This window comes from Littorina saxatilis, linkage group LG13 (genome assembly GCF_037325665.1).
Source record: "Littorina saxatilis isolate snail1 linkage group LG13, US_GU_Lsax_2.0, whole genome shotgun sequence".
Lineage (NCBI taxonomy): Eukaryota > Metazoa > Mollusca > Gastropoda > Littorinimorpha > Littorinidae > Littorina > Littorina saxatilis.
In genome coordinates this window covers 29,435,506-29,450,447 of record NC_090257.1, presented here as the reverse complement: position 1 = coordinate 29,450,447, position 14,942 = coordinate 29,435,506, and the positions used below count along the sequence as shown (strand labels likewise).

The window sequence follows — 14,942 nt, the reverse complement described above, 5'->3', positions numbered from 1 at the left end:
TTGGTCACCTCCAGACGAATCTCCATGCCCATGGAATGATGACACACGTAGCACTTGAGGAACTCCGGACAGTTGCAGAAAAACTGATTGTTTTCGTCGATCGTAATCTTCCACACCGACCTCCGACATGTGGCATACTCCTCGAAGTCAGCCCAGGACGGTGCGATCATTCAACCTTTTCTTCGGTCTCTCGGATGGCAGTCTTGAGCGACTTTTCCAGGGTTGAAGATCCCACGAAGATCGTGTTTCCAGTCTTCAGCGACTCAGCTGGTGACGTTGCCCATTGAAACGCTGTTGTCCACATTTTCAGTGTGCGATGTGATGCTTCGGCAATCTCGGTGTGCTCTGCGGTTACATTTGGTGCTCGTTCCATAGACCAGTTCTTTACAATGTCATTCTCAACAACTCCGAGAAATCTTGACATTTCCAGCCTCTCTCTCAAAGTGTTTCACTGTGTTGGAGAATGACTATCCATTTCTTTTGTTGAAACTATATTTTCTTTTGCCTGAAGTAGTCAATCTTTTGCCTGATTATATTTTCTTTTGCCTGAGTATATTTGCTTTTGCCAGTTTATTTTATTTTTTGTTCAGACAGCAATTCTTTTGGCGCATCAAATTTTTTTTTTGTACTTTAATTCTTTGTCACTCAAGCCATCTTTTCTTTTGGTGAAACTTAAGCATCTCTTCTTTTGGTTCATTAAATGGGTGCCCATATAAAGTGTCACACAAAAATCCGTCCTAAAAAGGAGAGGTCTTTATTTGGGAGGTTGGGAGGTATAATTTTTTTCACAGGCGGAGGCAACTGTTGGGCAGTTCAGTCTTTCTGTAATAATAGTACCCCCTCCCCTATGTTCTCTTCTGTCTCTGTGTGTGCCGTGATATCAGCAATGATTGCATAATCCAGGCTGCTGCACGGATGAAGGGACCTTCTTTCCCGTCGGTATTAAAGCATGTAACACACACATCTTTGTGCTTGTTTGTCCATTGTTGTTTGTATGTTTTTTGTGTGTCTGTTCGGAGTTTGCTGTTGTTGTTGTTTTGTGTGGTGTGTGTGTTGTGTGTTTGTTTGATTTATTGTTGTGTGTTGATGTTTTTGTTGTTGTTGTTGTTGTTGCTTTTGTTGTTTTGGTTTTTAAGTGGTTTTTGTTGTTGTTGGTTTTTTTTTTTTTTGTTTTTTTTTTTGGGGGGGGGGGGTTGCGAGAGGTATCATTCATCCCATCAACAATGTTCGTACCTAAGACAGTCACAGACAAATATCTATCAAGCAATGCCATATTCATTTCAACCGCCTGTCCCCGTATCACATCTACTATGGAAAGCCGTTTGGCTCATAACCATTACACGTGTAATAAATCATAAATACACGTGTAATAAATGATTAATATACGTGTATTTATTTCTTATTACACGTGTAATTTATCTTTTTTTCTTATGCTATGGAATAGCATAATGATTAAATACACGTGTAATAAATATTTCATACACGTGTAAGAAATGTTTATTACGCGTGTATTGAATCATTTCGTACACGTGTATGACATTTTTATTACACGTGTATTAATCATTAAATACACGTGTATTAATTATTTATTACACGTGTACTAATCATTTTTTACACGTGTAATGGTTATGAGCCAAACGGCTTTCACCAAAAGAGAATAAAAAAAAAATAAAAAACAAGTCGCGTAAGGCGAAAATACAAAAAACAAAAAAAAGAAATGATTCAATACACGTGTAATAAATATTTCATGCACGTGTAAGAAATGTTTATTACGCGTGTATTGAATCATTTCGTACACGTGTATGACATTTTTATTACACGTGTATTAATCATTAAATACACGTGTATTAATTATTTATTACACGTGTACTAATCATTTTTAATGGTTATGAGCCAAACGGCTTTCCATAATCTACTACGCGCTTCAGTCGTGTTGTTGAACGGAGCAGCAACTCTCTTCTTACCACACGCCAATTAACGTACGCGGCTCGAGTTAGGTACATCAGAGACATAGATAGAATGTATGTCTCTGGGTACATACAGACACTCAGGTGTTCTTTCTATGTCTGTGGGTGCAAGCAAACACGTGGTTAGGAAACCCCAGCTGCGCTTGTCGAACCACTCGCATGCAGAGAAGGCATGGACCCGTAATGTGTAAATGGGCCCAGTTAGTACGAGTTGTCAGTGCAGGTTGAATATCTAGCTTGTTGTCCCTGGCCTATTTTCATTCTTGTTACTTACCCAGGGACCTCTAATATAGGTCTATGCCCCAGTGAATGAGTGTGATACTTGTGTAGCCTATTCTAGTGCCTGCAGAGAACATGGATCTCCACTGGACTGCTGTGTTTCTGTCAATTACTGTACATTTAACTTGTTGTGCTTATTAGACTAACCCAAACTCAGCCTAGAGCTCTGCTGGTAAACCCGGCTTTCCTGACCAAAATAGTGTTGTCTGGACCTTTGTCCACTTGTGGTGTCAGTTGGCGACTGTGGCCCGTTTCCTGTAAAGGTCAGTATTCGTGTTCATGTTAATTTCCTAGGATTTTGAGATTAGCAAAAGCTTGAAAGATTGATAGACAAATACTAGAAACACTTAAAGAAGCTCGGAGAACGGGAAATGATTTTGAAGCACTATAAACATTACACAATAACACACACACACACGCGCGCATACATACTTCTCAGTATTGCGTGCTACCTCTGCCTTTCCCAAGATAGGCCAATAGGAAGGTTTCCGCCAGTTATCTCTCTGAGTTTTTGGGTGCGTGCCCCTTGCGGGGGCAAAAAACATCGCGGTCACAAGCAGGGTCAAGGGGAAGGTCGGCTGGGCGGACAGGAGTATGACGGCTTACTAGTATAGTGCCAAAACCTGGTGTTACCCATTATCACGTGATAATTACTAATTAACGCTGTCAGTTACTGTTTTCATCTGTTAGTTACTAATTTTCACGGGAAAATTTCTAATTTTTATTTTCCGCACTAGCAATCCATCAGGTGTGAGCCAAAACTAAAAATTAGTAATTAACAGGTGAAAGTTAGTAATTTTTCCGGAAAAATTAGTAATTTAGTAATTAACACCTGAAAATGGTAATTATCAAGGGAAAATTACTAATTTTCCCTTGATAATTACAATTATGAGGTTTTGGCACTAGTAAGCCATCATACAGGAGACTACAATAGGAAGGTTTCCGCCAGTTATCTCTCTTTGAGGTTTTGGGTGCTTAGAGAGTACCGTACCCCTTGTGGGGGCAAACAACATCGAGGTCACAAGCAGGGTCAAGGGGAAGGTCGCTGGGCGGACAGGAGACTATTGGTTCTAAGAGGGCGTACAAATCATTTAGTCAGACGGACAAACGCGTGTGCCTCTCTCTCTCACTCTCTCTCTCTCTCTCTCTCTCTCTCTCTCTCTCTCTCTCTCTCTCTCTCTCTCTCTCTCTCTCTCTCTCTCTCTCCTCACTGACTGACCATGTAATCCCAATCGATATCCAGTTCTGATGGGAAACACACGTGACATTTGCTTTCATGATTCAAACCTGTGTCTTTCCATTCAAACTGTATATGTCAATGGATGCACTTTGACTGGCTATCTGGCACACTTTTCGGATCAAAGATTTCTTTTACAGAGGCCACCTGACCGCCGCTTAAAAGAGAACCCCAAAAATCGACCTAATAAAAATGTAAGGTACCAATTAAAAAATCTACGAAAATTCAGAATATGCTTAAATTTCGCGACTTTGACGTACGAGAAGAAAGACAAATCAATTATTTATCTAGAATAGGTTGTTTTGTTCAGCTACATTGCGTATTTCTTGTGTTGTGATATCACTACTGATACAGGTTTGTGACCCACTTACAGACCAAGAGGGGTAGTTTTGTCTCATGCATGCCCAGTTTGCTTTGCCAGTTTTCAACAATATTTCATTTTATAAACAGATCACACGCAATCAAATGCAAACATCTAATCAATTTAAAGAACATGCAGCGGTTTCATACACTATTTTGCCCCAGAAAACTGAACTTCATACAGTTTTTAACGTTGGAACACGGGTGTAAAACTTAATTCGTCTGCTAGTCACATTCGAGGAAAGAACATTTCCTGAGCGATACCAAAACATGAACAGAACACACACTATCTGCCTTTACCGCCACAGCAGAATAACAACATAACTGTGTACTTGATTATTCAGGAGCAGTTGCCTTGGTTGTTTTGGCAAAGTACACCATTCTGTCACACACCACAAAAATAGTCAACCTGGCTAAAAAAACAAAACAGAAAAGAGCACTAGAAAACATAATCATAATATAAAAAGAGTTTTAATTTGATGAATTCAGATTAAAGCATTCACAGTGGCAGCTGTGACCAATTCGGGATATGTCCTGTTAATACACAACCAACAGGGTTTTGTTTTTACATTTAGTCAAGTTTTGACTAAATGTTTTAACATAGAGGGGGAAACGAGATGAGGGTCGTGGTGTAAGTATGTGTGTGAGTGTCGTGTGTGTGTGTGTGTGTGTGTGTGTACAGCGATTCAGAGAAAATTCCCTGACTGATCTTCATCAAACTTTACAGGAGAGTTCCTGAGTATGATATCCCCACACGGTTTTTTTCATTTTTTGATAAATGTCTTTTTGTGAAAGTTGAGGCAGCACTGTCACGCTCTCATTTTTCAACCAAATTGTTGGTGAAGTAATCTTCGACAAAGCCCGGACTTTGGTATTGCATTTCAGCATGGAGGCTTACAAATTAATTGATGAGTTTGCTCATTAATTAAAGTAGTCATTAAAATCGATTTTTCGAAAACAGATTTAGAATTGATTGCATCGTATTCTTCATCAAATTCTGAATTTATAAATATATACATATGTCCTGTTTACTCTTAAAATGTTATCACAGTAATCGAAAATAGATAAATAAGTACTACGATTAAAATTTAAGAAATCGATCTAAAAATGATTTCATCTTATTTTTTTACCATTTCCTGATTCCAAAAGCATATAGATATGACATGTTGTATTCAAAACAAGCTCAGAAAGTTAAAAAGAATATAGAAAAGCACGCTTTCCTGCTTACTGCAATATGCTGCCGTGCTATTCTGGCTTGTCAATTAATTCACCTCGTTTTGCACGTGAAAAGTGAGCGAATTCCTTCTTGCGGGGATTGACGAAGCTGTATTGTCTTGATGAAAAAAATGCAGTGCGTTCAGTTTCATTCCGTGAGTTCGACAGCTTGACTACATGTAGTAAATTTGCCTTAGGCGACTTGTTTATTCTCCAGGAAAGCCGACTTTCTCAAAGTCGCTCGAGAACGGATGTGATGTCACGGACACGTGACAAAGATGGCGGCTGGGCATGGGTGATCCTTTTTGCCTGCGCAACGTGCGTGATGCTGACATCAGGACTTGCTGTTCTGGCAGGAATGTTCCAGAAAGTATTCCTGGAAGAGTTTGGTGGGGATGTCGTCATGACGTCATGGATTACCTCCCTGTATGCCTCTCTGATGCAGCTTGCTGGTGAGTCGTGGAGGCCTACTACGTCATTTAAAGTGCATTACTTGTTACGTATGCGATAAGGCCAAGGAACAAAGTCAATGTTTCTGTTTCCTCGCTGACCCTATTTTTTTTTCTCTCGACAGGCTTATTTCTTTTTGACCCTTCAAAGAAATGAATTAAAAATGACAAATATGTGTGTGTGTGTGTGTGTGTGTGTGTGTGTGTGTGTGTGTGTGTGTGTGTGTGTGTGTGTGTGTGTGTGTGCATTCATTTGCACGCATGCGGGCGTGTGTCTATGCGTGAGTGCTGGCGTACATACGTGCGTGCGTGTGTGTGCGTGTGTGTGTGTGTGAGTGCGTGCGTGCTTGTGTGCGCGTGTGTGTGTGTGTGTGTGTGTGTGTGTGTGTGTGTGTGTGTGTGTGACAGGCCCTGTTACAGGCGTGGTGTGCAGTGTGTTCAGCTGCAGGCTGTCCGTGATGGTGGGGGCAGTGCTGCTGACCGTTGGTCTCGTCGTGTCGTCCTTCTGTGAAAACACCACCACGCTCCTCCTCTCCTTCGGCATCAGCAGCGGTCAGTGTTTTCTTTGGATTAGAATGGGCATTAACGCAATCATCGTCATTAAGCCATTTTATTTATTTTTTGTGAGGAATATAAAATGTTGAGGAGTCATTATCATCATCATCAGGCAGTGTGACAGTCTTGTTTTTCCATTCTTGAAAGTAATGTTTTAAACGTGCTTTGTTCCTGGCTATGTCTATGTAGGGCTTGGCCTTGGACTGATCTACTCAGCAGCAATCGTGATGGTCAACCTGTCTTTCGTGCACTACAGGCCAGTGGCCACGGGCAGTGTTCTAGGTGCGGGGGGAGTGGGCATCATGGTGCTGCCTGCACTATGTCAATACCTGCTGGACGCCTACAGTGTCTGGGAGACTCTCTGTATTCTGTCGGCTGTGTCCGCACAGTTAGTTATTGCTGGGGCGCTTCTCTTCCCTGCTGTGGACTCTTCTCGTTCAAACAACACGTTCTGTAGGTGAGTGTGGGGTTTCGAGGGATGACAGGGGCAATGGCTTGGTGGTAAGACGTCGGCCTCCAAAGCGGAAGGTCGTGGGTTCAAATCCCGGCCGCGCCTGGTGGGTTAAAGCCATATGTACTCGATGACTATACACGCTAATTGCTTTACCAACAGCTGGAGACATGCTAAATTAAGTTCCCTGCAAGATATTGTGGTCTAGGACCCCTTAAATGTTGAGATATTTGAATTTTTATTTTGATCTAGATCGTCCTATTTATAGATTTGCCAACAGAGGGAACGTTGACGCAAGGGAAATAACTCCGCGTCTTTGTTGACATCCTCACTTTTTCAGCGGCTAGAACAAGCTGTAATGCATGTATATGGTCCGCGCATGGCGACATATCGTCATTACATGGTCTTATGGTGCGTTTGACATCGATTATGGGCAAACTACACTTTGTAAACACGGGAGCGCGTACATATGCCTTTAAGGTGGAAATTTCTCCGATCTCCCAGGTCATCTTATGTGCAGACCTGCAAGTGCCTTATCCCCCTTCTTGTGTACACGTAAGCACAAGACCAAGTGCGCACGAAAAAGATCCTGTAATTCATGTCAGATTTGGTGGGTTATAGAAACACAAAAATATCCAGCATGCTTCCCCCGAAAGCGGCGTATGGCTGCCTAAATGGCGGGGTAAAAACGGTCATACACGTAAAAATCGTTTCCGCCCACGAACGCAGAAGAAGAAGAAGAAGAAAAAGGTTTCGAGGGATTAAATAGTCCAAGTCTACATGTTATGTAATCTCTGTATTCTGTGGGCTGTGTCAGCACAGTTAGTTATTGCTGGGGCGTTTCTCTTTCCTGCTGGGGACTCTTTTTGTTCACACAACTGTTTCTGTAGGTGAGGGTGGGGTTTAGGTTTCATGGGATCGAATGATCGAAGTCTACATTTTATGCAATCGCTTACATGTATGCAAAAAATTCATTTTATATTGCTATCGTGATAGGCACGTGCGGGGATTCGGGCGTTATGTGATTGGATAGTCTCACACAACCCTATTTCAGCAATAAATCCCTATTGCTACGCTGAAAACACAATAGCTGTTAATAATCTACAAACGTTGAAGTTTGACTGACGGATTGTCATTTTCTAGCTTTTCTGTGCAGTCACATGCAAACTGACATTTACTATTCAGCCTTATTTGTAGCTCTGACTTGTAGGTTATTTACAAAACACGTAAGAAACCTAATACATATATAGGCTCTACCAAAACAGGTCATCATAGTTTAGTCTTAATTATCAATAGTATGAGCAAGTTGATAGTGGGTGAGTGAGTTAGTTAGTCAGTTAATTAATTAATCAGTTACTTGCCCAGCAGTGTGCTGAAATACACTTTCTTTCTGTATTATTTTCAGGAATGACTAAGCTTGGCACAGGACTGCATGCAGCAAATATACATGTACGCACAGTTTCTCATGTGCATTGCTCTTCTGGTCTATATATCTCCAGTTATTATCCCGTGCAATCACATCTGCCTTTGTGTGTATTTATGAACACGCATGTTTTTGTTTTGCAGAACTCACCTCACTTGTTGCTTTAAAAGTTCGAGAGAAGAAGTTAAAGATCTCCCTAACAAGGAAATATCTAGAAAAGTTAGTTCACCTTCTTTGCAACACTCGGGCAAAAGTACATGCGAGACCAACCTCCGTACGCAAGACTCAACAGAAAATCAAGATGGTATTGAATCTGACCCTGATACACACCTTCATGGCCAGTATGATCCAATGGATTCTGCAAATCATGAAAAACCAAAGGACAAGTCATCCACAAATACAGTTCCTGCTGACATCCTAGTGAGAGATGATACAGAAACATGTGAGGTGGACCATTTACTGTACGATGCTGGGACAACGCTACGTGATAAAACCACGGAAGATTTTCACGAGAAAAACTCTCGCTGTCAAGAAAAAGAAAATGACAATAAAAACAGAGAAACAGAAAGTGTTACTTTGCTGCCAGATTCTTTAAAACGCAGACACAGCCCATTGAAAACAGGGAGGTTGTCAGACTCGGTGAAAAGCATACACAGTCTGTCAGAAAAACCTATGCTATCAAACTCATTGAAAAACTTAGAACTAGCCTTCTTAGCCAGCTCGTCCAGAAGCATCCACAGCAAACTGGCCTCCGCAGAAGAACTGCCCAACACAAGAACTTGTCAGAAACTTCGCACAGTGCTGGGCAGCCCGCCTCTCGTTGTCATCTGCCTGCAGCTGTTCTTAGCCAACGCTGCCGTTGGCATTGTGCTCGTGCACTTCCCCGAGTTCTGCCTGCAAAGTGGCTCACACTTCCAGACGGTGTCGCTGAGTTTCTCCATGAACGGACTGACGCTGACCCTGTCCAGGTGCCTCATTTTTACATTTAGTCAAGTTTTGACTAAATGTTTTAACATAGAGGGGGGAATCGAGACGAGGGTCGTGGTGTATGTGTGTCTGTGTGTCTGTCTGTCTGTCTGTCTGTCTGTCTGTCTGTCTGTCTGTCTGTCTGTCTGTCTGTCTGTGTGTGTGTGTAGAGCGATTCAGACTAAACTACTGGACCGATCTTTATGAAATTTGACATGAGAGTTCCTGGGTATGATATCCTCAGACTTTTTTTCATTTTTTTGATAAATGTCTTTGATGACGTCATATCCGGCTTTTCGTGAAAGTTGAGGCGGCACTGTCACGCTCTCATTTTTCAACCAAATTGGTTGAAATTTTGGTCAAGTAATCTCCGACAAAGCCCGGACTTCGGTATTGCATTTCAGCTTGGTGGCTTAAAAATTAATTAATGACTTTGGTCATTAAAAATCTGAAAATTGTAAAAAAAATTATTTTTTTTATAAAACGATCCAAATTTACGTTCATCTTATTCTCCATCATTTTCTGATTCCAAAAACATATAAATATGTTATATTTGGATTAAAAACAAGCTCTGAAAATTAAAAATATAACAATTATTATCAAAATAAAATTTTCGAAATCAATTTAAAAACACTTTCATCTTATTCCTTGTCGGTTCCTGATTCCAAAAGCATATAGATATGATATGTTTGGATTGAAAACACGCTCAGAAAGTTAAAACGAAGAGAGGTACAGAAAAGCGTGCTATCCTTCTCAGCGCAACTACTACCCCGCTCTTCTTGTCAATTTCACTGCCTTTGCCATGAGCGGTGGACAGACGATGCTACGAGTGTACGGTCTTGCTGCGTTCCATTGCGTTCAGTTTCATTCTGTGAGTTCGACAGCTGCTTGACTAAACGTTGTATTTTCGCCTTACGCGACTTGTTTAGATTTGTTTTTGTACAATCTAACCATAATCTCCTGTTTTGGGTGACAATTACCCTTCTATATTATCGCTCTATATGTTTTGCATATCTAACTCTGAATTAAACATGCACATAATTTCTATTGGTTTACCGTATTTGAAAATAGCAACACACACTTTTGCTACAATAATAAGTAAATTAATATAATTTACTAAATCGTCTGACATACCAGGTGTTTTCGTATATCCTAACAGTGCTGTTTGAACATCAATTTTTATATTTACATTATACTGTCCAGGTTCCTCATGGGCTTCCTGGCTCAGGACGGGAACGTTGACCCGCTGGCTGTGTACGTGGGCCTGGCCCTGATCACGTCGTTGTTCATCATGATTACCCCGCTGGTCGCACTCACGAGTACTGTACAGGTAAGCTGGGTTGGGATGTATGTGTGGTGTGTAAACATCTAATGGGAAAAAAACTATAGGACACTGTTTGCTCTCACGATACTTTGTTGACTGTATAAAAACCAAGCCGCTATAAAGGATGACCTCAGAAAGAACATTCTGGAAATTAAAAGATTTTACATCAGATTGCCCAGCTCTGTTCCTGATCGTGTCTGCTCGAACATACTACTATTAGGTGCTAGGCCCTATAGCTCTATGACGCGACTCGTGTTGTCAGGTTCCCTATTATGGGAGGTGATCGAGCGGCCATGATCAGGGACCTGCGTGAACATTTTGACACAGTGTGTTGTACAGACATAGTACGTATAGATAAAACAAGGAACCCAAATATGCTACGTCGGTCGGCTAAGGGCAGTTGATATGATGCTGAGGTTTTTGTGGCTGGTGGTCCTGTCATGGTGGAGGGGGCAGGAGTGCGGGGACTGTTGTCGGGGGTCAGGTTGCCTGCTACTGTGAAGGCAATGACGACAACGACGCTGATGATGATGATGACGACGACGACGCTGATGATGATGATGATGATGATGATGATGATGATGATGATGATGATGATGATGATGATGATGATGATGATGATGATGATGATGATGATGACGATGATGATGAGGATTTTTTCAAACAGATTTCAATGCTGGCTTGTCTGGGTATTTACTGTGGAGGATCCTACTCTCTGCTGACAGAGATCACTATCCACTGTACAGGCGTGGACACGCTCAGTCTGGCGTTTGGCATGGAGATGATATCAGCTGGGCTGGGATTTCTCGTCGCTCCGCCAATAGCTGGTGAGTTAAGTCTCTTATAATTAAATACGATGAAGAAGGGGAAAAAAGAGCATCCTTCGATTTGGAAACATACCAAGAACTAATAGTCTGGTTGTTTTCTACACAAAAGTTATAATCTTTGGATGAATACATTTCATTAGTTACTCGTATGCCAATTTGCTAAATTGATTTGTTTTAAATCCACCCAAAAAATGTTGGTATGAGTCCAAGGGGAGGCATGTTTTCATTCCCAGGTTTGTTTGTTTGTTTGTTTGCTTAACGCCCAGCCGACCACGAAGGGCCATATCAGGGCGGTGCTGCTTTGACATATAACGTGCGCCACACACAAGACAGAAGTCGCAGCACAGGCTTCATGTCTCACCCAGTCACATTATTCTGACACCGGACCAACCAGTCCTAGCACTAACCCCATAATGCCAGACCCCAGGCGGAGCAGCCACTAGATTGCCAATTTTAAAGTCTTAGGTATGACCCGGCCGGGGTTCGAACCCACGACCTCCCGATCACGGGGCGGACGCCTTACTACTAGGCCAACCGTGCCGGTCGTTAATGAAGATACAAACAAACAAACAAAATTGAGGTATTTGTATTGGGATAAGGTTTTCAATGTTGATATGTAGGTCTTAAAGGTACAGGGTTTTTTTCTCTCGTGCAAGCCATCATATGCACCACCATATAGCTGTTCCGGCTTTTACATAGGATACGAGCATCCTTCGATTTGGAAACATACCAAGAACTAATAGTCTGGTTGTTTTCTACACACAAGTTATAATCTTTGGATGAATACATTTCATTAGTTACTCGTATGCCAATTTGCTAAATTGTTGGTATGAGTCCAAGGGGAGGCATGTTTTCATTCCCAGGTAAAAGGTCACACAGGTCACACAGGTCTGAGATAGTGAGCTTAACTGTTGTGACAGGGGAGGCTACCGCTCCTTTCACAGCAGACTCTGCACCCGAGTTGTTGGCCTTTAAGTCAACACCGGTGGATTGTGGAATTCTGTTTGTGATGGGGTCTGGTGGTTTCCGATTGTCTGTATGTTCACGGAAACCTTCGGGTTTGCATAACAGTTTTTATAGGGCTAAGAAATTAGCGCTAACATTTTCAATCTTGTTTGATTGCACTTCGCCTCCCGAGGTGATGGTAGTGTTACGACACTCGGTTACATGTTTTTACGGGAAGGGCTGTGAAGATCGCACCCCGGAAATAACTCTGTCGGATGTGTATGGGTTGTGAAAGAGTGAATACTCTTGCTTTTAGTGAGGCAAGCTTTCTACTGACACTCCTTGTCCACGTGTCTCAGACACATCCCTCGCAACTGACTGGCCTATAATGTCATGTGGGAAAGTTTGACTCACTAAAAGCAAGGGTATTCACTCTTTCACACCCTATACAAATCCGACAGTTATTTCCGAACATCGTCTATTCCCTGAACAGGAATGATATGAGTTATTCTCCAGAACGATGTACCAGGGGAAGCCATGTTTTTTTTCTTCAACTGATACATTATAACCATACAAATTGATTTCTATAATAGATAATAATTTAATAATTGATTTCATTAATAAATGTTGATTCTAAATACATATAGTTGGCCTGCAGAGAACGGATTAGAAATACTGACCTGCACATTGTGTGTGTCTGCGTACAATAAATTACAAGGGTTTCAAAGCACATGTACATTGCCTTCGTAACATGGAAATCAAAGGTTGTGATATGGATTTGAATGCTTACATTTTTTTTTTAAAGGCAAGAATATATACTATGTTTTTTGTTGCATGTCCGTATCATTATTTAACTAGAGTATTACTGCAAAAAGTAACTAAAATGCATTCTAGTTTCCCTTTAATATACGTTTTAATCATTTAAAGGACTAGACAGAGATGATATACTTAACTTTGCTATGTTTGTCAACAGGATGGCTAGTGGTATTGACAAACTCATACAGCAACGCCATTTTCCTCGCCGGTAAATATCCATTTTCATTCAATTAGAGTATGTTCTTGTGTGCTTTTGCAAAATGGAGGCTTCTTGCTCGGAAACGTTTCATTATGACCATTATTTTGTTGTATGATTTGACAATGTTTCTTGGAGCTGTGTGTCAAGGTAAACATCAGAAACAAATGAGGCAGTTGTGACATTTTAAGGCAAAACTCTGAAACTAAATGAGGATGGAAGTATACCTTGTTCATTTCAATGCTTGTTATTCTCTCGTATGCGAATGCACTTAAAACACTTACTTCACTTTGTTTATGTGTGTCAATGTGTTTCTTAAATGTGTGTGTGTGTGTGTGTGTGTGTGCGTGTGTGTGTGCGCGTGCGTATGTGTGTGTGTGTGTGTGTGTGTGTGTGTGTGTGTGTGTGTGTGTGTGTGTGTGTGTGTGTGTGTGTGTGTGAGAGAGCACGTGTATGTCTGTGTGTTTACCCACGTCTACTGTTGTTTTGTGTTTTTTTGTGCTCCAGGTTTTCTCAGTTTTGTGGCAGCCTGTGTTGCCATGGGGATCTCAGTGACCAGGCCTGTGTGGAAACCTGTGGAATACCCTGACGTCATTGACAGTTACGTCACTACCAGCGCAGACGACAAAACTACTAATAGCTCTGGCGATAAGATTGTGTAAAAGCTTCGTTGTTTAGTGGTGACAGGGTATCCACGATGAAATATGAACAAGTGGGAAAAATTCCCATGAAACCACTATGTCATAAAACTGATGTCATACTTTTTTGAGTCACTTGAGAAAAAGTGACTCTATGTAATCGGTCAGTGTTAGTCTGTCCGGCCGGCCGGCCGTCCGGCCGGCCGTCCGTAGACACCACCTTAACGTTGGACTTTTCTCGGAAACTATCAAAGCGATCGGGCTCATATTTTGTTTAGTCGTGACCTCCAATGACCTCTACACTTTAACGATGGTTTCGTTGACCTTTGACCTTTTTCAAGGTCACAGGTCAGCGTCAAAGGAAAAATTAGACATTTTATATCTTTGACAAAGTTCATCGGATGTGATTGAAACTTTGTAGGATTATTCTTTACATCAAAGTATTTACATCTGTAGCCTTTTACGAACGTTATCAGAAAAACAAGGGAGATAACTAGCCTTTTCTGTTCGGCAACACACAACTTAACGTTGGGCTTTTCTCGGAAACTATAAAAGTGACCGGGCTCAAATTTTATGTGAACGTGACTCATTGTGTTGTGAATAGCAATTTCTTCCTGTCCATCTGATGCCTCATATAATATTCAGAACTGCGAAAGTGACTCGATCGAGCGTTTGCTCTTCTTGTTTTATAAAAGCCAGTTTATTGTTGTTGTTATTGTTGGAGAAGGGGTTTACCAAAATAGACAGAGGTGACGAACAACACCGGTGTAAACTTTTAGTTCGTAACCACACTAATCACTTACATGACAATGTTTTGCCATGAAAACCTCACATAGCGTCCGTCCCTTCTCCCCTCCAAGGAACATCCAAACCCCCTAAATCCCGTGATTTGGCATTGTTATCGTATCTACATATCGTACGTGTGTGCGTTCATACCTCACACTTTGGCATTGGTCTTTATACCGTGAACGTGTTATGTAGTGCCGGTTTGTGTGCGTGTGTGTGTACGTGTGTGTGTGTGTGTGTGTGTGTGTGTGTGTCCTTGTGTGTGCGTGCGTGTGTGTGTGTGCGTGTGTTTGTGTGCGTGCGTGTCAGTGTGTGTGTGTGTGTATGTACGTTTGTGTGTACGTGTGTACGTGTGTGTGTGTGTGTGTGTGTGTGTGTTGGTAAGAGAGAGTGAGAGAGAGGGATGGGGGAGAATCTGAATTTACAGACGCTCGGCAGCTGTACCTCATTCTGGTTGAGCAATATATCATTATGTATACAAACACAATGTTTCTGTCGTTCCTTTTCT

The 14,942-nt window shown here is 41.5% G+C and overlaps 1 protein-coding gene across 1 annotated transcript; it reads left to right on the top strand.

Moving 5' to 3' along the window:
- The first annotated feature begins 5,255 nt into the window (after positions 1-5,255).
- LOC138945465 (monocarboxylate transporter 9-like) lies at positions 5,256-14,707 on the top strand. Its single transcript, XM_070316895.1, has 8 exons — positions 5,256-5,510; positions 5,916-6,059; positions 6,252-6,519; positions 8,080-8,904; positions 10,106-10,232; positions 10,894-11,053; positions 12,972-13,022; positions 13,518-14,707. The coding sequence occupies exons 1-8, from the start codon at positions 5,315-5,317 to the stop codon at positions 13,670-13,672; spliced, it is 1,926 nt and encodes a 641-aa protein (XP_070172996.1). The 5' UTR covers positions 5,256-5,314; the 3' UTR covers positions 13,673-14,707.
- The last annotated feature ends 235 nt before the right edge of the window (positions 14,708-14,942 follow it).